This window comes from Fulmarus glacialis, unplaced genomic scaffold, assembly GCF_000690835.1.
Source record: "Fulmarus glacialis isolate BGI_N327 unplaced genomic scaffold, ASM69083v1 scaffold19048, whole genome shotgun sequence".
NCBI lineage: Eukaryota > Metazoa > Chordata > Aves > Procellariiformes > Procellariidae > Fulmarus > Fulmarus glacialis.
In genome coordinates this window covers 27,113-50,913 of record NW_009227830.1, presented here as the reverse complement: position 1 = coordinate 50,913, position 23,801 = coordinate 27,113, and the positions used below count along the sequence as shown (strand labels likewise).

The window sequence follows — 23,801 nt, the reverse complement described above, 5'->3', positions numbered from 1 at the left end:
GGAGCACATTGAAAGATCCAAAAAATCCTACACTAATTACCTATCAAAAAAAATTCTCTGAAATCCAAGAAATGGTACTCTAACTACATTTGGGAAACATTAATTTAAACCTTAAGTTGCTAAAGTTTCAGTTACAGTTTCAAAAGTGAAATCTGTAAAAGGCTGTTTTAAAGTGCCTCAATAGGAGGTCAGCTGCCTCCTTAAGAAAAAAGCTATTATCAACATGGAGCAAAGCGACTGAAGAGCTATTAATGTTAGTTAGGTTAGGACTTGTAGCATATGTTCCAAGAAGAGAGTACAGTACATACCAGTGCCATTGCAATCTATGCAGTCAACTGTGGAGCAGCCTGGTTTATGCTATTAGCAGATTCTAATGTGTTGCAGCTAGAAGTATGCTACATTAAACAGCTCTACAGTTACCTGATATCCTTCTGTTTTTTTCTGGCACCACTTCAGCAAGGCATTTCTCTTGGATCCTCCATATTCTCTTGCTAGGGCAGACAAGGGATCTTTCCTCTCTTCCCTAGGAACAAGGCAGAAGTGCAACTTAGAGCTTGTAATGTATCTTTTGCAACAGAAATACATATTGTAAAAGCTAAAAAAAAAGGACAAATTATTGTCACAGTGAAAGTAGTAGGGTACAGCACTACTGACTGAAAAACAGAACACACAGAAATACCTGCAGAGACTTAAGAGTTATTTTGGAGTAATTCTTTCATTAGCAAATCATCCCTCTTTTTCCTTTAAATTAAACCTTTTTTTCCTAGGTTTTTCAACTTCAATGATATTTCTCCTAAGAGTTCAGAAAATTAAACTCACAACATGGTAAGTTTCAGCTCGAACCATTAAGCTAACTCAAGTGACTTTATTTTGTATTTAGAAAGAGAATAAACTGATGCTATCTCTTTTGCATCTCATGGCTGATTACAAATGTCACCTTGAAACAACATGTTTGCATTATTAGCGGCATGCCATTATTAACAGAACATTTGCCTGAGATCTGGAGTTCTTAAAAAAAGAGGGGGCAGATCTAACTATGTTGATCTGCCATTTGATATACTGGCGCAACAATGATTCACTTTTTTGAAATAAGAATGTTCAATTACCAATAAAAGCTATCAATTAATTTCACTTCCAGTCTGCCACATTATCTTAAGTAATTTTTTCTTTCACAAAAGATTGGGGAAGAAAAGAACTATCATATCTGGGTTGGCCAGTTTTTCACATGAGTATTACATCACAGACATCTCTCTACCAGGCTTCAGAAATTAGTGCTTAGATTAAAAAAATATATATTATAGAGGTTAATACTTTTGTAGTGGCCTAGTTACATGATTCAGTATTCTATAGATATTCTAGTGAACAGTCTCTGACAAAAGACTAGGTATTACACCATTATGGAGCTTAGTTACTGGACGTAAAGTGTGCCAGCAGTTGTTCTTATTTTTAATAATTTCCATTTGGAAAATTAAAAAAAGTTATCAGTGAATCCATACTGCAAAGATTTCCTCATCTGCCATTTTTTAAAGACTTCTATGCAGATGTAAGCAAGATTCTCACAACATCCACAAAGATGATACCCTAAGTTACTCCTTTTGGATATTTCCAAAAAGACATACAGATTGTATACATTCACTCTCAAATCTTTAACTCTTTGTTCTTTACAACCCATCTGGTGACTGGAAAGAAGGGTGGAGAGTGGAAATACATAGTATTTTCAGTGGATTCTCTGCTGCACATTTAAAGGTAGCAATTCTCCAGGTCCTGCCAGGGGAAAAGAAAGCATCCAGGGAATGTGGATTTCTTCATGCATGTGTGCTACCAGCGGAACACCAGAGGCCGTTGCACGTATCAGCATCTGTCACTCAACACATAAAAGAAGAGAACATGTGCCAACATACAACGAAATGTTCTGAGGCTAATCTTAAGTATATGTATTGCAATTCGCTTGGCCAGTTTTCACTGAAATAAAGTTGGCAAGATCTCAAAGTTGCTTAGAAAGAGGTATCAGTGGTGGCATTTGAAACATCCATGAAAATATATGCACAGCAGAACAATAAACAGGAAACAGTAAGTGCCTTTCAGCATGAAAGATAGCAGTATGAGCCTTCAAACCTAACTGCTAATCTCAGAGAGATTTAACATGACAAGGAAGTTGCTAATTGTGTTTTTTTAAAGATGAAATAAATTATCTGAATAGGTTACTGTATCTAAACTTCATAGGTACCACACTGCCAGAATGATGCCTCAAGAAATTCTGTACTTCAGTTCTTAAATCAGTACATATTTCAACAACCCAAACTGGTGTATTTTTTTCATCAGTGATTGAAACAAATAACAATGCAATTGCATATTCAATCCATAATGAAGATTATGCAACACTACAAGAACTTCAGAACAGAGATTTGGGACAACATACGAGAACTCAAATTAAAATCTCCCTCTCTTTACGCTAAACTATTTATCCATGAGGGAGCTGTACAGCCTGTTCTCAAATTCCAGTAAGAGCACATGGTTTATAACAGGTTCTCACAGTTATGAAAACACTGCTGAAGAAAATAAATTAGCGTAAGTTGTATGGAGACAATGAGAAATGGTTTGACATACAAATCTTACAAGTTAGTATATTAGGTCAATCGTATTCCAAATCAAAGAGACAATGAAGTTTCAACTAGAACAGGGAACAGTAAACTGCAAGTATTTGTTTTAGCAAACTATATTAATAACTGTTTATTTTACAACAACTTTCAGAAAAAGGTAGGGGAAAAAAGAGAAACCTGATGACATAACAAATTGAAGTCCAGCAGCGACATTCTGAGGACAGTTCCAAAGAGCATGCTCATCACCGTGCACCCACTGCTGCAGATTCCACTGCTAAGTCTTCTTGTAGTGCTTAGCATTGCAGTCAATGGTTGGGTGGCATAGTAATGATATCATAATTATAACTGTACAATTTTACCATGAAATGCCACTCTATTTGCTACAGTCTGCAGGCTGCCATCAATGCAATTTTATACATTACCAGTTCAAAGTTCATATACAGGTGTTTTAGTCTTTTTTTTTTTTTTTATTTATGGATGTACTCGGTCTAAATTTAGGTGCTAACACACACAATATCAATTGCTGCCAGTAAAGTACCCACAGATCCAAACTCAATTTAATTTCTGCACAGTGAAAAGACAGCAGCACTGAGGCATTTCAGGGGAACAATTTTCAATAGCACCCACAGCTGTAAATAACTTCACAATTTTATAACGTAATTATTACATATTGCAAATGTCTCAGAACATTAAGGGTTTAATACTTCTGCTATACAAAAGCTTTGTCAGGAAGCTCTGTGTTAAATGGTCTTGAGAAAGTCATTTAACTTTTGTCTGCCAGTTTCCCAATCTATGAAGCAGGGCTAAGTACATACTTCACTTGCATAACATGAGGCTTAAATACTTTGAAGTCTTTTGACTAATAACACTACAGATAGGAAAAGTTTTAAATTTATCACAAACTTATCTTTTTATCTTACTAATGAAAGGGGGTTGCCTGGCCATTTGTTACTTAGACTTGCATTATGATTTCATCTGTGGGACAAATAACCCAGGCCCATTCACTCATGGCTATTTAGAAGACTTGGCAGTGTCTGGAATTAAGACCTAGTCATGCTGCTTTTTGTCTTCGGCTGTGATTACGAAAGTTAAGGTTTATCATGCGGTCTCCCTGGGTCCAAGCCACTCTGAAAGATTTGTTCAACATTCCGTAAGCTCACTTCCTGAATTTGGCTTCGTGGTATTTTGAACTGATATGATGCTATTATTTAGTGACATGACTTAGCTTGGTTTTCTAGTGGAGCATAAAGCTTTGGTATTAACCTCATAAGCTCTAAAAAGCCTAACTTCTGGTCTAACTTTTAAAACACATACTGAGCTGCAGAAAACACTTTCTGAAGCTCTCAAAGATTATTGAAGATCTTTATTGTATGGATGGCAGTAGAGTCTGCAGTCTTAGTGCCAATATTATGTACTAGATATATGCAGACAGATAGCTATGAAATTAACACATTTCAGTGCATCACAAAAAAGAGTTTTTACCTTATTCGACTTCTGGTTGTAGGGGTGACTGATGCCGTAGGAGAAGATGAGAGTGACAGCTGTGGTGAGGTGGTACCCATTGCCATGAGAGATGCTGGAGATGCTCCATCAGGTGCACTGATATCCCGTTTTATTTCTTCACTACTTCTTCGAGAGACTAAGTGGGAAAATGCCCATATATTTATCATTTGCAAACATAAAATCTTTCAAACTCGTTCTTGCTCTCTGACGAGCATTAGTTCAGAAACCATGCATGGAAACCCATATACAGTACTAGCCTTCAACATTTTTCTTGATACTTTCCACTTCGGAAATATCAAGGATTTAGACTGAACTACCAACATTTATGTATCTTGAAGGAAAGAAAATTTGATGAATGTATCTTAATGGAACATCGCTACTTCCATTTGAAGGATTTTATGAATGAGAAGGAATTTTAACACCAAACCATTTAATTTTTCTCTGGTCCATGCAGTTACATTGCTAAGCTTCAAGTAGTTAAGAAAAAAGAAAGCCAAAAAAAAAAAACAGTTTAGAGATGACAGCTGCTTTATTTCCACTTAATTTTAATCAAGAATTGGCATGTATGTGATGCTCTGGACATTAATTAATTATCATCAGCAAGCAAACCAAAGATTGACCTGAGACCATTCAGCCACATTCCACAGAGCCTGCTTCATTTTATCAAAGGACAAACAATTTTTCTTTCGAATGAAAGCACAAGCATTATACTCTGTAAAACCAAATTTGGAATGGTTATATCTTCTCTACGTAGAAGAGTTTCCAATTAAAAGTATGAGGTTTGCCTTTTATACCTAAATAGTCACCATTGTTTATGTTTGTGCAAATCAAAGATATAACTCTCCACATATATCAGAGGCTTATCGTCTAATGACTAGGGGCAAGTACATTAATTTATAAATACTAGACACAAGAAGTTGGGAAAAAACACTTTTGGGTGGGTATTTTTTAGAATCATAGAATCATGGAATCATTAAGGTTGGAAAAGACGTCTAAGATCATTGAGTCCAACCGTCCACCCAACACCACCATGCCCACTAAACCATGTCCCTAAGCACCTCATCTACACGTCTTTTAAATACTTCCAGGGATGGTGACTCAACCACTTCCCTGGGCAGCCTGTTCCAAGGCCTGACCACTCTTTCAGTAAAGAAATTTTTCCTAATGTCCAGTCTAAACCTCCCTTGGCGCAACTTGAGGCCATTTCCTCTCGTCCTATCGCTTGTTACTTGGGAGAAGAGACCAACACCCACCTCACTACAACCTCCTTTCAGGTAGTTGTAGAGAGCGATAAGGTCTCTCCTCTCCTCTTCTCCAGACTAAACAGTCCCAGTTCCCTCAGCTGCTCCTCATAGGACTTGTGCTCCAGGCCCTTCACCAGCTTCGTTGCCCTTCTCTGGACACGCTCCAGCACCTCAATGTCCTTCTTGTAGTGAGGGGCCCAAAACTGGACACAGTATTCGAGGTGCGGCCTCACCAGTGCCGAGTACAGTGGGATGATCACTTCCCTAGATTTTTTTTTTTTTGTCAGGTATGGGAGTATTAATGCTACTAATATTGGTGAGGCTTACTGTGAAATCCTGCATGTAGTCACCAAAGAGAAATCAAAATGATCTAAACCACATTTTCTTCTTGAAATCATTTACTCAAATATAGATGTTTTTAAAAAATATTTCTCTCAAATTAGTTCTGCCTAGTTTATAGATAAAGTACCATTTTCACAGCATCGCCCTATTTGTACTATAAATCTTAAAGATTTGTTTTTAGAAGCCCCTGCTGATACTGAGACATCAGCTTGATAGTAAACTAACGCTACATAAACTTCTATTTAGCAACTCTAGTTTTCAAAAATCCAAAGTTAACATTAAATATGCAGAAACCACTATGAGTAATACTGAAAAGTATTTGCAGGTTATGCCAGTCACAAAATGAACTATTTTAAAATGATTCACTGCAAACATTCTTTTGTCCTATGGAATGGGTAGAAGTTTTGCTACATAATACGTGAAAACATTTATATGCATTAGATAATGTATAATGATGCATTTGTTACCTAAAAAGAGCAATCCTCCTATTTTAAACCATTGAAAATAATTCTTTCCAGAAACAAAAATGGAACTGCTTAATTAGAGAAGAATAATATGCTTCTCTGCCTCATTCACTTAAAAAAACCAATCCTACATCCAAGCAATAAAAGGTAACAGCCAGGCACAGTTTCTTTCCTCACATATACCTTGCACACCAAAATTATTTGTAATACAAGGAAAGATGACATAGAAGTCAATTGTTACACGCATGATTCATACTCATCCATCTGGTATGCTGGTGCAAGTCATATATGCAAAAATGAGGAGACGAGCAATTAAAAAAAAAAAACAACTCTTCAGTTCCACTTGATGCAATAGAATGGAATATTATTTTAGCATTGGACTTTAGTTTCTTTCCCCAAATATTTCAACAGAAAACTTGAACATTGAAAAATAGGCCATTCCAAATATCCAAATAGTTTTTTTGACAAGAGCTTGATGGTCTGAAGACCAAAGTTTTCTCTTGAAAAAGTAAAGTATACCTGTAAGCACAGTGTTGAAATGAGAGTTCCTGATTTTACTAATCGTCTAAAAAACATGATATTACCAGAAATAGATTTGGCACTTTCCATAGCAGGTACTCTTGGCAAAGACGCTGGCCTGCTCGTAGAAGATGTTCTCAACAAATGTTCTGAACAAATAAAAAGACGACAAAGATTCCATTTAAATGTAAGACATTTAAGTATAAGTCATGGATATTGTCTACCAGTGCCTGAGTTTGGCTGTTTTAGTGAGAGCAACTGATTTTATCGCTATGAAAGAGAAAGCCTAAATTTGCTCATTACCAATAAAGATCACTATGAATACATCTTCATCCTTTTTCCCTAAGGCCTCTTACTAATCCACTTGCCCTGGTCTATAAAAAATGAGTTGTTAAACCAAAAGGCTGAGCAAGGAATCCCCATTTAGCACATGGCCAAAAATATTCAATATGCCATTCACAATGCAGATTGGTGAAGCAGATTGCTTTGTCCCTCATGTGATTTTTTTTTCCCCTTTGATTTGTTGGGTTGGGGTTTTTTATTTTTTAAATAAAAACATACTCTTTTTTTTTTTCCCTCCCCCATGCAGTGGAGTCAAAAAGGTGCCTTTACATATTGTAGGGAAGGATTAGTTCTGCATACTGCCAATGAGTAAAATCAAACTATAACAAAATTCATTTTCTGTAGGATCAAATCAAAACTATTTCCTATTATTGAACAAATATTCCTTCAAATAAAACCTTCAGGATGTAAACAAAAGGTTTACATACTCCTATGTAGAAACACTTAGAAGGCAGTAATTTGAATACAAAAAAACCCATGAAAATGAAGAATAAGGATTAAAAAAAGTGAGACTCCATTCATTAGTTGAAAATGTGACATAAGAAACATACACTGCTACAGAGATACTTTAAAAATATATATGGTTGTAAACAGGAATTCTGGCTGGCATATTCTCTATTTGAATGCAGTCCTGCTGCTGCATTAACTGACTAGAATGAAAACATAAAAACGATATAAAGCATACCAGTCATTTTGTGTTTAAGTTTATGTCTGCCCGTGAACTCTGTAACAATTAAAGGATCCTAAACTATCTTCTTGGAAAGGCATTTTAATATTCCTAAAAATATCGAAGTTTCTAAAATTAAAACTCCAGCTGCATTGTACAAATAACCTCAATATGCATTCAACAAAAGCAAGAAGGAAATCTGGCACATACAGACTATTATGAAGTGCTACAAAAAAAAACCCCAGCCCTTTAGAAAGGATCAGACCTCAGGAATACCAAATTGAGAGGAAATATTCAGCCTGGAGTCATATGGGGATTATCTTGAGAAACATCTACCAAAAAAAACCCCCTAAAGCAGGCATAAATCAGAGAGCTACACCCAACACATGATAGCCATTCATTCTCACAGGAAGAGCACATTGTGAACAGTGTTTTGAGACAAAACAAAGTTCACAGAACAGGGAAATATTGGGAAACAGATAAATCAACTCTCAATTTAACTCCATTCAATTTTTTCATTTGGCTCCTGAAGATTCAATACTTAGTAAGTTTATATTTTGTTATTCACATGCAATGCAATGACAACCATCATCCTTGTTTCATTTGGGGGAGGGAGGGGGGGGGGCGGGGGAACCCAACCACACAATACATACAATGTAACCCCAGAAGTGTGTATTTTTATTATCTGGAAGACAGTTGCAAGACATGACCCTGAAATCATCTTGCCTTGATTTTGCAAGTGATCTCAGTTTATGCATACATTAAAAACTGTCAGAATAATGCCGAGTTACCAGCATGCAATCATGGTTTTGTTGAAAATTCAAAAAAGTATCTTTATGATATGCCACCATGTGTGATGAAACACAAGTAATAAAAACTTGAACTCAAAATATTCTATGATTCTACGAAAATATTACGGTAATAAAAAAGTATATAATATGATAATACTTTGGATACTAAACGATATAAAATACAAAAAAAAAGTATTAGTAGCACTGCTAAAAACAAAGTTTAAACGAACTTGAATCAATACCTTGAACAGGGATTTCGGCATAGCTTGGTCTTTTGTCTGTCAGTGTAGCAAGGGGTTTTGAAGCTGAGATTGGTCCACTTATAGAATGCCTCTGAAATGGAAAAATACTTGCGTCAAACATAATCTGAAGATAAAAAACAAATATGGAATTGCAGAATCAGTTTTAGAAACTCAGATATGACATTATTACTGATTTAAAAGAACTAAAAAAAAAGAGAACCTTTAAAAATACTTAGTGAAAAAGGGTGCGTCCTCTTTACCTGTTGCTTTTGCCAATCTGAATGTATATACACACACTATGCATTGATATTGTAACATTTACTTCTTTAAACTTAAACCTGTTCCTCAAACCAATGTTGCAAATGAAGGTTGTGAATTCTCTTGCGGTTTTTGTATTCATTTTCACCTTCATTTATATTTTATTTGTACAAACCTGTCCTGGTTAAACTTGATGTGTTTATTTAAACTAATATAACCTCCTATACATAGCCAAGATTTTAGTGCTTGATTTGTGTTATTAACATATGCCTTTACAGCTTTGTGGCTTTTCCTGGAAAATTAGGATAATGGTGTATTGGGTGTAGTGACACGAACTACCCTTTGCTAAGAAAAACCCTACTGAAAAAAACTATTTTTTATTCAGAATGTCAACAGCTTTTGCTACCACCTATTTAACTGACATGCTCTGTGAACAACTGAAGAGAGACATTTTGTTAAGTATTTGTCAAATATGTAACGAAATACAAATATAATTATTTTTCTTTCTAAGGTCATCTTAATTTCTGTTCTGCTCTAAACTAGTTACAAAATGAATTTTTTCAAGCTTTATGTAAAATATTCAGCAATGCATGGCTTCTAGCAGCTTGAAGTGTCCACAGATGCGTTAAGTCTTGCACGCAATAATTAATCACTGGATAGCACTGAAATTACCATTTTAGTATCACACAAATGAATTGTACAACGCAATAATTACCCTTACACTTACTAAAACTCATATTCAATTGCTGAAGACTCAGGAAAGACCATCCACAATTATTCTTTTTTAAAATTAATCATTTCAAAGAGCCTATTGCAAATTATAGTACATTCTTTATTCACCCTGTCCTTTCTATTAGATTCCTATCTTTAATCACAATCAGTCCAGTAATGTGTTTATCCTGAAAACTCTTTCAGCTCTCCATCTGGCCCAAGATTAGATGAGAAGGTTAAATGAGCCTTATCTTTGTAAGGTAATAAAGGTCAGATGTTTCTCATGCCAAATCACGTAGGCAAGACAGACAAATCCAAAATTGTGATTAAAAAAAGTTAACAGTATATACTTTGCAGCATCCTATAGCACAGGCAGGATTACAGGACTACTCATCCACCATTTAGAGTCAAATTAGAGTTATGCTTTTGTGCTAGAAATCAAATGGACAAGAAAACTGCCAACCATCTAAGAATCTAACTCAAAATACAGCATGAAGAATTTCTTCACTTTTATATATCAGAAGTCCTGCACATACACTACAAAGATTATTCCTTTAAGCGTGCAGATGAAAGCAACTGCAATTGTGAGCCATGCAGAGAAGTGCCAACAACAACTTCCCATAAGAACTGGTATTTCAAACTTGCATTAACTTTAAAGTTCATTTCACCCACTTAAGAATAATTTTTTTTCTTTTTTTTTTTTTTTCTTTTTTTTTTTTTTTAAAAATACAGGACAAGGACGCTATCAATGTGAGAGCCTCCCCTCCAAAAAAGGAAACCACTATAATAGAGTTAGAGAATACATTTTGTCATTTTGTCTAGCTTTGGGATTGTCATTACAAAGACAGCGTAGTACAGAACTTCTGCCAGGAAATAAAGGTACGTACAGAGCAGGCACAGTGCTGGATAACCATATACCTTTATCACTTTCTCAGCTTCCAGATATCACTTAAAACCAAACATCCTTTATGGATATTGTCAGAATGTGGTCTTATTACTCTACTGATAACTTGCTGTGTACTGGTCTTGTCTCCTTGTTATAAAACGAACTGTTCGTCTTTTTGCTCCTATTGACACTTGCAGACAGGGCTTACTTTAACTGTTGCTAGTTCCTTATTACATATCTTACTATTACAACTACCAGTAGTAACGTAGTTACTAATACACAGCAAATTAGAGGAAAATGAACCAACTAATGTTTATCTAGTTCCACTTAGCAATATTTATATAGTACTAGTGCACAAGTCTCTTGGAGAATAACTTTTCCTGAAACATTTTACAAGCGTTAGAAACTTTTCTGCTTAACTGAGCTTTTGCTGAATTTGCAGTTCAGCCATCCCTCATTTCACTTACAAAACAAAACACATCTGACGTGCAATCAAACATGTATGAATCCTACCAATCTCTTTATAAATACCTTTTTTTCTTCAACTAGAAATACATCCTAAAACTTACTTAACTGCTAAACACCATTTGTCATTTGTCACAACATGTCACAACACCAGTGTTCAAACTCCTCAATACTAAATGAAAGGATCAAAAGTTCAGAGGAATCGCATGCTTTTGAGGCTATTCATGAAGGCTACTAATGGGACAGAAATTACTAAAGATGGATGCTCTGCAATCTGTGATCCTCTTCTTATTCATCCTACATTGAGGTCTAGCAAAAGAAAATGCTAGAAACTTTAAGGACTATTTTTGATAGGGTGTATAAAGAAAATCGTTCACAGAGTTAAATAACATGTTTTTATGTAGTAGTCTCCGTATAACATAATTACAGTAACAGATAAAGATGCTAAGATCAACAGTTACTTTCTCACAGCCATTCCTAATTTGAAGATAAAGTTTCTGCTAGCTACCTAAGACTCTTTTCAGATCTTTTTTCTTTTTTTTTTTTGTAAGATGAGTAACAACTCCAGAAGAGGAGCCAGCACACAGGTGAGACAAAAAAGTAAAAGAGAACAAACACCTGAGACTTCAAATTTGAGGCAAAACTATAGCAGGATAAACTAATCCCTTAAACTCCAAATATTTTGCTTCTGACTCTTCATTCTTGCATCTGTTGTTGGCTATGGAAGGAAACATGACCTTCAACCACTGCCAGGTACCTATTCCTGATCACTTTGCACTTCAGTATGTACTTCAATTAAGTACTTCACGCCAATGCACTTACACATGGCAATTTCAAAACAAATACAGTTCTTCACATATTAAGTAGTTAAGATATGGAAGTCTTTGAGACTGAATTGCTTGGAGCCTGAAAGTTTGTATGTTCAAAGCAAAGCAGGACATTTAGTGGTGACCAGTGAATCTGAAACCATGTCTACTTCAGAGAGCCTTCCAGCTATGAAACAGAAAAAGAAAGTACTCAAAGTAGCAGATACACTTCCTTGTCCTTATATTCATCCCTAGGCATCTGCTTTGGTCACTCTCAGTGGCATATCAGACCAGCTAAGCTTTGGGCTAACCCAGCAGGGTTGTTTTTACATTCTGAAGAGCATTCTCTTCATACCTCTCTTCCTAAATTATTTTGCAGTATTGCTACATGCTATGGTAAATAACAGCTATGTTCCACTGCAGGCTTGGACCTGAAGCCAGAAAGGGATTTGTTTGTTTGTTTTCAGTTGCAAAAATGTATCCAAGAATGCATCTCCTTATACATACACATATTACTGTAAAGAAAAACAAACAAAGCAAACAGAAACTCCCCAAGACTGATGAAATTCATGACACAGTCCAACACAAAAATGAAGTGATACACGTAATTCAGAGAGGGCACATGTTGATGCATCTGTACTTGGAGAATCTTTTTTGCAACCAATCCATCTTATCATAAGATCAAAATTGTGCCAGCTTCTCAGTAGGTGCCCATGTAAATATTTCCCCTGTGATAGTATTTAAAAGCAACTGAGATTAATGATAATAAGCACTGCCACACCCATACAGAGATCAACCCTTCTACCTTTACTCAAGATCTTAAACCATGGATGACTTCTATAAGGTGGGAGCCGATAGGTCAACTCACATAGTGACTACTTAATAAAATCTTGCTTTTCAATTGCAAGAGAGCAAAAACCACAGACAAAAAATATAAAAAAATGCATAGAACACAACAGTAGAAAACAAGGTAGTAATATGAAAATAAAGAAAAGGAAAAGATGATGAAAATTGGTTTTGAACCTGAACTCCTTCCCTCTTGAGCAGAAAATATTCTTTAAATACAATTTACATAATTAAGTTCACAAAAACCAGTTGCCTTCTGGATAATTACAAATACTTTCAAGAAAACCACCCATCTTCAAAAAGACAATAGAAGCTGTTTTCATTTACACGCCCTCCCCTTTGTTTTTCAGGCAATGTTTCCCACTAATGAGTATCCAGCTGTCAATTACTTGGTTCTATGCCAGAAGTTGAATTCAAAATTCAAGTAATTCTGGCAGACCGAAAACATCAAACAAGAGCTGTAAACCTGAGCAGGTTTGCAGTATTCTAAGAGATTACTTTGGCTCATGGTTAATTTACAGGCAAATAAAGTGAAATAAGCCTTAGGCTTCATCAAAAAGTCTTCTGTCTGCCAAAGCTCTGGTTTAGCCTTTTAGAACATGAGATTTAAGTCTGCCTCTTCCTACAAGAGCACAGAAATAAACAGAAATATAAAGACAGATCAATAGGAACAAAGCATCTGTCAGAGAACTTATCACATTTAACTACTTTAGAAAACTGTTGTCAAGAGTGACTGAGCCACATGAAATAGCAGAAGCTCTCACAAAAAACATTTAATTCTTTCTCTTTCCTTTGAGGCTATCCATTTGTTTCATGAAATTCACTCTTAAATGAATAAAAGCTGCACTAGTCTGACCACAGGAGAACAGTCAGTCTGTTCCAGGTATCGTTCCTTGAGCACTAAAAGCCAATATGGATACAGATTCTTCAGTTCACACAAAGAGGATTTATTACCAAAACATTATGCTGACCTATAGTAAAAATCAAGTTCTGGTACTTCCGGTTAATAATATCTTGAAGACAACAGGAGAATTACTGACATTAAAGGAGTAAAACAAAGTACATTCTTTGTGAATCTGGTCCCATCTGTTTTGTCCTTGAACTTGTTGGCTTTTGCCAAAATCACACTTCACACAGCTAGTGAGATAATAAAACCAGCAGTGATCTATAAAGCTGAGCATTAGAGTACTGATGCTGCAATCTTAGTGTACCTAAGCTCCTGTAGCAGCTGAATAAATGGACAAAGCTTCAGAGGGGACAGGACAAAATACACAGTACAATCACCAACTGGCCAAACTCTCGGTCAGTACAAAATGAGCAAAGATAATCAATTCACAATGATTTCATTCCTCTCTGGTCAGGTCTGCTATCCAAAGCCCATGCAACATGGGATATGTTTATATTGATGATTGCTGACAGATTCTGCACAGGTCTCAGTCCATTGCCCGAAGGGTATTACTGCCATTTCCATGCCAGGCACAGGACTAAGAACTGACAAACAGCAACTCTAAAACTAAGGAATGCAGATAAAGTTTTCCTCCCATGCTTCTCAGTAGCACAGGAATAGTAAGGGTTGGGAATATTTAACAAGAACTTCCAAATTATGACAAATCTTGTATTTACAACATGGTTCTCAGTGAAAGACTCTTTTGTTAGACTGAACATTTTAGTGATTACTTACTTGAGGCAACATTTTATCATTATGTCCCCACAAAGTCAATCAATTTTTGTCTATTACCACCTGTAGTTTCACATGCTCTTCTTTACAAAGAAGGATTAAGTGCAGTCATGAAACACTTACCTGCATAGGGGATACAGCAGCAGCCGGGGGAGTTTTCATGGGACTTGGGCTCAGGGGAGTGCGAGGAATTGTTGCAGCAGCAGGGCTTGGAACTAGTCAAAACACAGAAAGGAAGCCATCGTTAGCAATGCACTGTTTTGCAGTGAAACAGGAGACTGGCTGTTATAGTGAACTCTTGCCTTGTACTTTACATTACTAGTTTTACCAGATCACATCTTTCAGAATTTCAATTAGTAACTGACTGCAAAATAATTTAAAAGTATACCTACACATTTATTCCTCTGTAATTACATTCATTTTCTGTCTTGAATATATCATCCATGGTAAAAACATAAGTTTACTGGGGGTGGACAAGGCTAAGGTGCAGGATACTATTACCCTGGCAGATGTAAATGATGGCATTATCAGTTCTATGATCTCCAGATAATTAAAGAGATGGTAGCAGGGTCTGCCAGTAAAACAATATAGATAACACACATCACCTCCTTCTCCTTTCTCATTTCCAATCGAAGTCCACAGGTACTACATATTATATGACAGTCCCTGAATTTTGGGATTAAACAAGTAACATGTTTAGAAATGTATGAAAACAGACAAATACTGAGTTGGTGAATCAGTCATCTGATTATTTAACAGCATGACACAAATGCTGAGGAAGAAGGCAGACAGCTTGAAATGAAAGATTAAAAAGAACGGAGAGGTGATTTATCATTTTACCAAACTAACTCTGGCAATAAAGCACCTTTATCCAAGAACAGATTAAAAAAACCTTCAAAATTAACACTAGGAAAGCAAAAATTTGTAAACACCTATGAACAAAGAGAACAATGGAAATAGCCATTTACAGAATTGCCAAGTAATACGGAGATCCTTTTATTCCTTAACAAATTTTCAGGTTATAAGCAATTAAAAATAATTTGCCATGCACAGTACAGTACTTTAAGTCCCTCTGGTAATATAGTCTACTTCCAGCCAAGCCTTTTTACCTCAGAGACTTACAGTGACATTATTGTAAATGAAATTCAAAGCCAAAAGGCCTGGCAAGGGAAATATTTTAATCCATTCAAAGTCCCATATGCAGTCAAGGTGTTTCTCATTTCAGGATAATTACTTGGATTCCTTATTCTGCTCATCTACAGAGAAGGACAACAGCACCTGTTTCCACAATCAGAGAATTATAGTAAAATCCATTGTCTCAACAGTGAGATCCTTTTCATTTTAGAAAATATTCCCTGTATCTTTTAATAGCTGATACTGGCTGGACTTTATTTTTAACTTTCATCAGCACTTCGACTATAAGAATGTAAGTTATTAAAAGAAACAAACTCGGCTCTAGCTATTACATGGCTTTTAGAATGCTTAATTTGGCACATTAAGTTCACGTTTTAATAGTCAGGCTGAAATCAGCTGTGCTTCCAGCTACAATTATGTGTGTAATATGTGTTTATGTATTTCTAATATATGGGAGCATTGAATCAAAGCATCTAGCATATGAGTCATTGGCACTGCCAACAGTGAAGAAAAAATAAAGGCAAGACAAAAAAAGGATGCTTGCACTTAACCACAGTGAATAATTGGTTGTGCAATCTAGTTTAGGTTGGTTTGTTTCAGCCATCACTTATAGGTCATGACAGTACAATAGAACAACTTACCTTTGAATTAGCTAAGCCATTAAAAGTGTCCATGTCAACATATGCAAAATCGTAACTTGGTACAGCTACTACACTGGTTGAAAATAATTACCTTGGGAAGCACTGTCAAATGACTTGATGAGTGTTTTTACAGTAGGAGTTGGCTCTGAGGAGGTGGATGATCTGCGACTCAGGCCCATTCCTTGTCTCAGAGCTGCCAAATCTCTCTCTACAGCATTCATGTAATTGTACACTCGACCACGTTCCTCTTCCTGCCTGAAATCAATATGCAGCCCATTTAAGGCATTTAAAAAACATTTTAACATGCAAAGTCTTAAAAAAAATCAACAAAAATTTGAAGCCAAATTAAAATCTATGGTCCAAATCGGTTATTACATTAACCTAGTTTTCTTTCCACTGTAATTTAGAAATAGATTATCAACCTAAATTATCACTGCAAGTTCTTACTATTTGTCAGCAAGAGAGCTTAAGCACCAGGTGAAAATTCTATCAAATCAATACTTGATTTAAAGCTTAATTTCTGCTCCTCTCTCTCAAACACACACACGTATACATGGATGGAAAAAATTGAGCCTTAAGTATTGCACCATTTCACATTAAAATAATCAGCTCAAAGGGGAGAATTTTTTTTCCACCTGCATAAACAGAAAACAACTTAAATGAATACTAAGGAGGTAAGAATACATTTCTGGCATACACCTTTAGGCAGCATATGAATCAGTTTTGAAAAAAAAAAAATTTAAGTTCTTTAGTACAGAATATTTATAGTGGTTATTGTATTCAGTGTCAGTCACAAGACAAGAATTGTTTAAAGCAACCTATTTTCTACAGTCTGCAATAATTAAACATTGACTGATTTTTGCTCTAGACACTGTAATAGACTTCCCTACCACCTTCCTTCCAATACAGTAGCTATACCACTTCTAAGGAATCTGATGCAGTTGCCTCTTTGTCTGCAGTGAATCAAATGTCAAAAGATGCTTATGTATAGATAATAATGAATATACTGACTGGAATCAGCAAGCCAATTCTACCTTCAAAAGTGCAACTGTAAACTCAAAGGTTCACTTGCAAGCAGTAATTGAACAATTACAATTCTGGCTGAAATGTATTAGTAAGAACCGTTCATATTACTTAGTTTGGAGATCTTACTTCAGATACGATGCCTTACACCCACCATTCATTCATCCAGATAATTTTCTATTTTCATGTAACCAGTCTGCTCTTCCTACCATCAGCTTTTCCCCAAGTTGCATAGCCTGCATTATCTAATATCCTACTAGATACTGGGTTAAGTGTCATGTAGCTATAAAACGCCTATCCATGTGGAAAAAAAATGCTTAATATATACACATCACAAATATCATTACTGTAATTGTAAGCTATACATGTATTCAATCCCTAGAGACAATGTACTCAGGATTCAAATGGTGCTGTCCAAGATGTTCCTATTCTATGGATTTGAGGACTTTAATACTTCTGAAAGACATATAACTCAGTTTCTAAATAACTGTAGTACCTAATTCAAGCCACAATACATCAGTCTGAATTGCTTTTATTAAAAACATACACAAAGCACCTCTAATTATTTCCAGAAACAATTATCAGTGGAAAGAAAACAGTACAAGATATACGCAGAATTAGACAAAGGTTTCTTCTCAGGTAAAAATTCAGCTGTATTTTTAACCATACCAAAAGCCATGGCTGCTAATAAGAAGTATGAATGATGGTACAGAAAAGCCAACACTGCTTGTTTTTCACACTGAGGGGAGTTAAATCATGTCCAGCTGTTAAACAGGAAAAATCCTCCACTTCAACCTGGTTTTGCAAAAGTGCCAAACTGAATATTCTTGGATGGATTAAATATACAGCATAATGAAACAAATATTGTTCTTATAAGTTTACCTATTTTGACCCCTGAAAGCCTGCATAAAGCAGCGTGTTGAAATACAGATCCTCACAGTGAGAGGTTTTATGAACTTCCAGAGTCTCAATAATAGTCAAGATACTGGATTTCCAAAATTGTACCCCCTCTACAAAAGAGACAATATCCCAGTTGTCTTTTGCATACTTGCGTGACTTTATTTCCTCCAACTCTTTAGTGAGCTTCTCATTTTTCTCCTGAGCTTCATGTAATCTACGCTTCAGGTCTCCTATCTCTTCCTGGGCCTCAGATTTTATATCATTTGCTATAACCACTGCAGTCTGTAGATCAGCTTGGAACTGACGCCATTCTGCTGACTCCTCCTATAAGTAAATAAAACTTTAAATTTAAAGCAGCAAGACTTTTGAAGTTAAAAATAAAAGTTATCCTTATTATTCATAGTTCCCCTATGCTGTTATAGGAAACAATTTACAGGAATGATAAAGGCCCTCATCTCTGGCATTAGGCACAACCTAACTCACAAGTTAAATTGAAGAAGTTTTGCTGGAAATAACTAGACTTCCAAAGTCATGAATTTCTTTTCTAGAAACAAAGAAAACGTTCAAAGTGGAGGGGGAAAAACAAAAAATAATATTAAACTATGCATCAGAAGACACAGGAACATTTTCTCCCAAGCCCAACACTGTATCTTCATGACACTGAGAATTTTTCAGAAGTTAATTCTTTAGTCTCTGTAGGTTAGTAAACATATTCCCATATGATGCCTGTCTCTCAGAAATAGTTATGTTAATGGTATTACATCTCATCATATTACCTTTTCACAACTTCACATGCAGGTCTTGTGACATTCCAAGTTTACAATTTATTGAGTTTTTAGGTTTTAACCTACCCGGAGTCTCCTGTGAAGATTCTTTATCTCCCTTTCCATGTCATGCTTTTGGTCCTGAAGTTTTTTAACTGTATCTGGAAAGAAAATCAAATTATCTGTAAGATCTTAGTCAGGGATCTATTTACGTAAAAAAGAGTAACTGAAATAACCTGCAAATGTTTTTAAAAACTTACTCGGAGAATACATTTTTATAACCAAAGCCACCTGGAGAAAAATAGTATGAGCACAAATAATTTGACAGAAAGTGTCAGTAAGTACATACTTCTCTATGACTGGTGAGGGGAATGGCATAAGCAAACTCAATTCTTACACAAATCCCAGTCTCTTCTCTACCCTTCCCAATATTGAAATGACAAAGCAATAACAAAGAGCAAATAAACGAGGTAGGTAATTTAACATGGAAAGATCGTAAAAACTTGGACGTCTGGGGGTTTTCTCTCTTCCAACGTAAGCTGTAGCTACATGAAGCCTTTTGATTCACAATTTACTCTCTGTCACAAAGCAGCTGACATAACACAGCCATGCCTTCAACGAGGATAAAATTCTACTCATGTTGTCAAGAATCTTACATTCTTGTCTATCAAGCTACTATTTGAAGTTGAAACAAGCTATATTTACAGCAAAGGGATAAACAGTCTATGAGATCACGTTATGAAAGAGATGGTCCCTTAAATCTGTCAGCAGCTATACAAAAGGGTATGCAGCTTGATCACCACCAACTCCTCATGTGGCGTCTGACAGACTGGCTACTGCAATTATTATTCATTTGTTACTTTATTCAATACACAAGGACAATGTGATTGATTACTCCATTCTTATAACTAAGCAACTAATGATGAAGAACACAGCATAAATTTCTAGTGTGTCACTTCACTGATCTTTGGATTCTAGGATGATTTTATTTCTATAGCATCATGTAACTATTTCCAAGCGGTTAAAATGATGGGCCAACTGACTGAATGCATTTTTTTGTTCAGGTTCATTATTCCAAGACCTGCTGGAAACAAATATTTTTCCTGTATATTAGCAATGCTCTTTCCACAAAAAGGTTGAAGGTGCCTAATAAATTTAGGCTGTCCAAAATACAAAACCTTGGCAAAGAGGCAAAAATCTACGGAACTGCATAATAAATGTTTCAATAGTCAGAAGACAGGTATATATACATTCATACAAACAGATTGATACAGTAAAGTTTTGCGCCTCTCATTTTCTAACATGAAAAAATTTCCAGTGCTTTTATTTGGGTATCAGGTGTCAGGAAAACCAGTAAACCAGGGTTTATTCAGTGACTTGTTCTGCCAAGTAAACCTATAGCTCCTTCACTACTCCTGGTCTTTTGTCAAAGGGCTTTTCTTAACAATAAAAATGAGGCTATGGCAGACTAAATGGAAAATAGTAAGCATTTCAAAATGTTCAAATCGGATGCAACAAAGACTAAGAACAGATTTAAGCTGATTTATGCTGATGTGTAATTCAGGAGCCTCAATTATACTCATAAGAACATTTCAATTTTTCAGCCATGGAATTCCTTTTGGTTTCTTCAACAGAAGAAATTCTTGAGTTTTGCCTCAACAGTCCCAAGTACAGAGGCTTTTAATGCCACAGCTAATTTCTTTACAAGAATGATATAAACCTCAGTTGTCCTGAAAACCTTTCAGGCTTGGAAAAGTTGAAATACTAAAATTAGAAAGCTATTTCTGTATTTATCTCCTCCTTACAAGACTGCACATTTTAAGATGCATCCAACTGATCTTCAAGCTTTGAAGATAAGCCTAACAGAGTGTGCCACTCAAATCTCATGCTACCATGATATTTAAGCAAAGCCCTCTAATTTTTAGCTTGTCTCTGTATACATAATTCGCTTGAGCTAAAGTAAGCACTGAGATGCCAGCTTTAGGTCAAAGTTATAAAAGTCACTCCCCCTCCCCACCCTTTTTTCCTTTAAACACATGCTAAAAAAAACCCGCTGCAAATTAGATAACTTTCAAAAGTGACAGCAAGTCAACATGGCCTAAAGAGCTTCCAGTAACATTCTGAAACAAAATCCAGTGGATGAACATTTTCTCTTTTAAAGACAGTTCAAAGAAAATGTGTTTTTAAAAATAAAATTTGTTCTACTACTAAAAGCAAGCTATAGTTCATCTAAAAATAACCACAAACCAGAAACTATAAATGCATCCAGAGTTAAAGCTTGTGTAATGCCATTGTTTTGAGCTTTTGTGAGATATGAAACGCACCATTAAGTTTTAGTATATTTATGCTTTGAAGTAAAACACAATGGTCTGAATATTCTGCAGTTACTATAAACAATACAGAGCATTTTACAGCAGTTGTTGGAAACAGTCGTCTTCCCCAATCAATCGAAGAGATAAAAAAAAAAAACCTGAAAAGAACTACCAAATTGCAACTGAATTTGAAACATGGTGAGAAACTAAGACTAAGATAAGTGATTTCACCTCTTACAGCCTGAACTCCATTCTTTGAGTTGTGCTACCAATTACAGCCTGAAAATTCAAGTAGTCAAAATAGGCACACAGGTAGCAATTCTCTGTACACCTGCCTTGTGGTATCCTTCCTTTCTGAATCCTCACAACCTCCATGATTCTTCTCTAACACACACAAACCCTTTCCACATGTATGCGCTGCAGTTTTCAGGATGGTAGGACAGGTACTTCTCTTCTACTGTTATCCAGTCTCCTTTTAAGGAGCATAGACAAGAAAGAGGATTGAGATAAAAGGAAAAGTAACTATTGTTTAGGATAAGCGAAGAACAAGGAGACCATTCTGATGAATTATAGGATAATCAAAGATGGCAAATCAGCAAGCTGCTTGTGTTTTACTGCAGGATTCAATTATGTCTATATTTTACAAAACTATATTGATTTAAATCACAGTTTGACAAGTCCTTGCTTTTTAAAAGGTAGATAAATTATGGGAAATGCAGACTACAAATGGTAAAGAAAAACATTACAACTACGGCTGGTGGGAGGAAGAAACTAAGATATCATCTGAATTTTATAAGACTGCCAGAGAAAAAGTATCACTGTATTCTGTATCTGTAACTCTTACTGATTATAATTAGCAGTTAGAATTTACCACTATGAAATAAAAATGAATATCAACATTCAATTATTTAATTTGTTTCTGGGAAAAAAAAAAAGAAAAAAAAAGACAAAAAACAATTAAAATATTCAGATATGCACATAAGTTTCAAAACATGACATTACAATTCCTGATAAGCAACGCTAAATCAAATAATCCTGACACAGACAAATCCACAATTGGCATTGTCGCAGTTTTTATACCAGTTACATTGGTTTGCCTTATACTAGCACAGTACTTCAATTTTTTTAGCATAGAAATGGCTATCCCAGTATAATCACATCTACACAGAGTAGTGCCACCATTACAGTTAATTTAAGAATTATAGCTTCCTTATATAAGGAAGAGGCACTGGTTACAAATCTACCAAAGCTCAGGCAATTTGCATATCAGTCTTACTTTGAGCTCATCACTGTCAGACAGTAGGTCTACACAGCAAGGAAGCTGATTTTTTTAAGGGTCCAACATTACCAAAAAACCCCCAACTTACTAACAATTAGAAAACTAACATCCAACTGACTTTTCCAACATTATGGTAGAAAAGTATGGTAATGTAAAAATTTAGTTTCACAACTGCTGTCAAGTTCCTTTTCAAAATAAGATACAACAGAATTAAAAACTAACGCTGCCAGCTCCATAGAAGAACTATTTATTCACTGAACATTAGATATATCAACCTTCTTGCTCACCTACCCTTGTCCAAAAAATTTACTGACTTAAATAGTTACAGACGAAGAGAACTGGTATGTTTAGCACATGTACCTTGTGCTAAGTGAACATGCAATGAGTATTTTCAGGCTTCAGAAGAAACATCTGACAATTGATAAGCTAATCTACAAATACTAATTTTCTGCAAATCAGGAGAAAAAGTTCTCTGAAAAAATTTCCCCACAAACTCTTATTAACTGCTTGGAAGAATAATAGGTTGCTTTTTTCCCCTTAGTCATCGAAGATGACTAATGTGACAGCTTGGCTACCTGACTACTGACAGTTTTTCTGAAGTCAGAAATGAAAACCAGAGGAAACACGCCATCTAGCGCAATGCCCGCCTCCCCTGCCAACTTCCAGCCTGCCCTGCCCTCTCCCAGACCTCACTTCCATGCCAGTACCTACAGACTCATCTCCACTACAGCTTGTTTCATCTCAGCGCACTAGTGAGGATACAAAACATACAAGTTATTTTAATATTTCTTAGACTTTTTAGATACAATACAGAAGCACTATGCTTAAAACTCCTTGTCCCACCAATAATGAGTTCAGCTGCCACTGGATGGACATCAGGAACATATTGTATGTTTTTAATCAATGCAATTTACATCCTACTGTCCACATCAAAGACATCCCAGTTTTTGCAGGCAGACATATTAACAGCTAAAATGTGACAGTTCCATATTCAGATTACTGTGAAAAATGTTTCATCGTATGTTCGTTGTGCTTCTTTTTGGTGTTTGGAAAGCCCACAATGAAGCGTGCCCTAAGTACCAGTGCTAGAGCATTTCACATTCCTACATTACTATTTAGTGTTGATTAACCGTTAAATTGAACAAAGACTCACCACCTCATCTATGAAACATCCTTCTCCTAACTGTAAAGTCTGTCTTTTGTGAATTCTTTAAGTGATAACTTTCCATCACTTATCACTTGTCATTTATCAGTTGTTTTGCCATCCCTTTCATTCACTCAGTAACTTTTCTGTTATGCAAATTCTCTCCGTAAGGGATGGGTTAGATTTCCTCATATTTTAAAATCTAAAAGAAAAGTTCACTAAACGAAAACTTTCATGGTT

The 23,801-nt window shown here is 35.7% G+C and overlaps 1 protein-coding gene across 1 annotated transcript in view; it reads right to left on the bottom strand.

The window, feature by feature from the left end:
- The window catches only part of SPECC1L (sperm antigen with calponin homology and coiled-coil domains 1-like), a 47,877-nt gene that overhangs the window by 11,516 nt on the left and 12,560 nt on the right, over positions 1 to 23,801 (bottom strand). Inside the window, exons 5-12 of the mRNA XM_009583292.1 lie at positions 18,914 to 18,987; positions 18,211 to 18,386; positions 16,231 to 16,394; positions 14,488 to 14,579; positions 8,715 to 8,805; positions 6,738 to 6,821; positions 4,083 to 4,239; positions 421 to 523 (exon numbers count right to left, since the gene is read on the bottom strand). Coding sequence (XP_009581587.1) covers positions 421 to 523; positions 4,083 to 4,239; positions 6,738 to 6,821; positions 8,715 to 8,805; positions 14,488 to 14,579; positions 16,231 to 16,394; positions 18,211 to 18,386; positions 18,914 to 18,987 — 941 coding nt within the window. The remainder of the gene's footprint in view (positions 1 to 420; positions 524 to 4,082; positions 4,240 to 6,737; positions 6,822 to 8,714; positions 8,806 to 14,487; positions 14,580 to 16,230; positions 16,395 to 18,210; positions 18,387 to 18,913; positions 18,988 to 23,801) is intronic.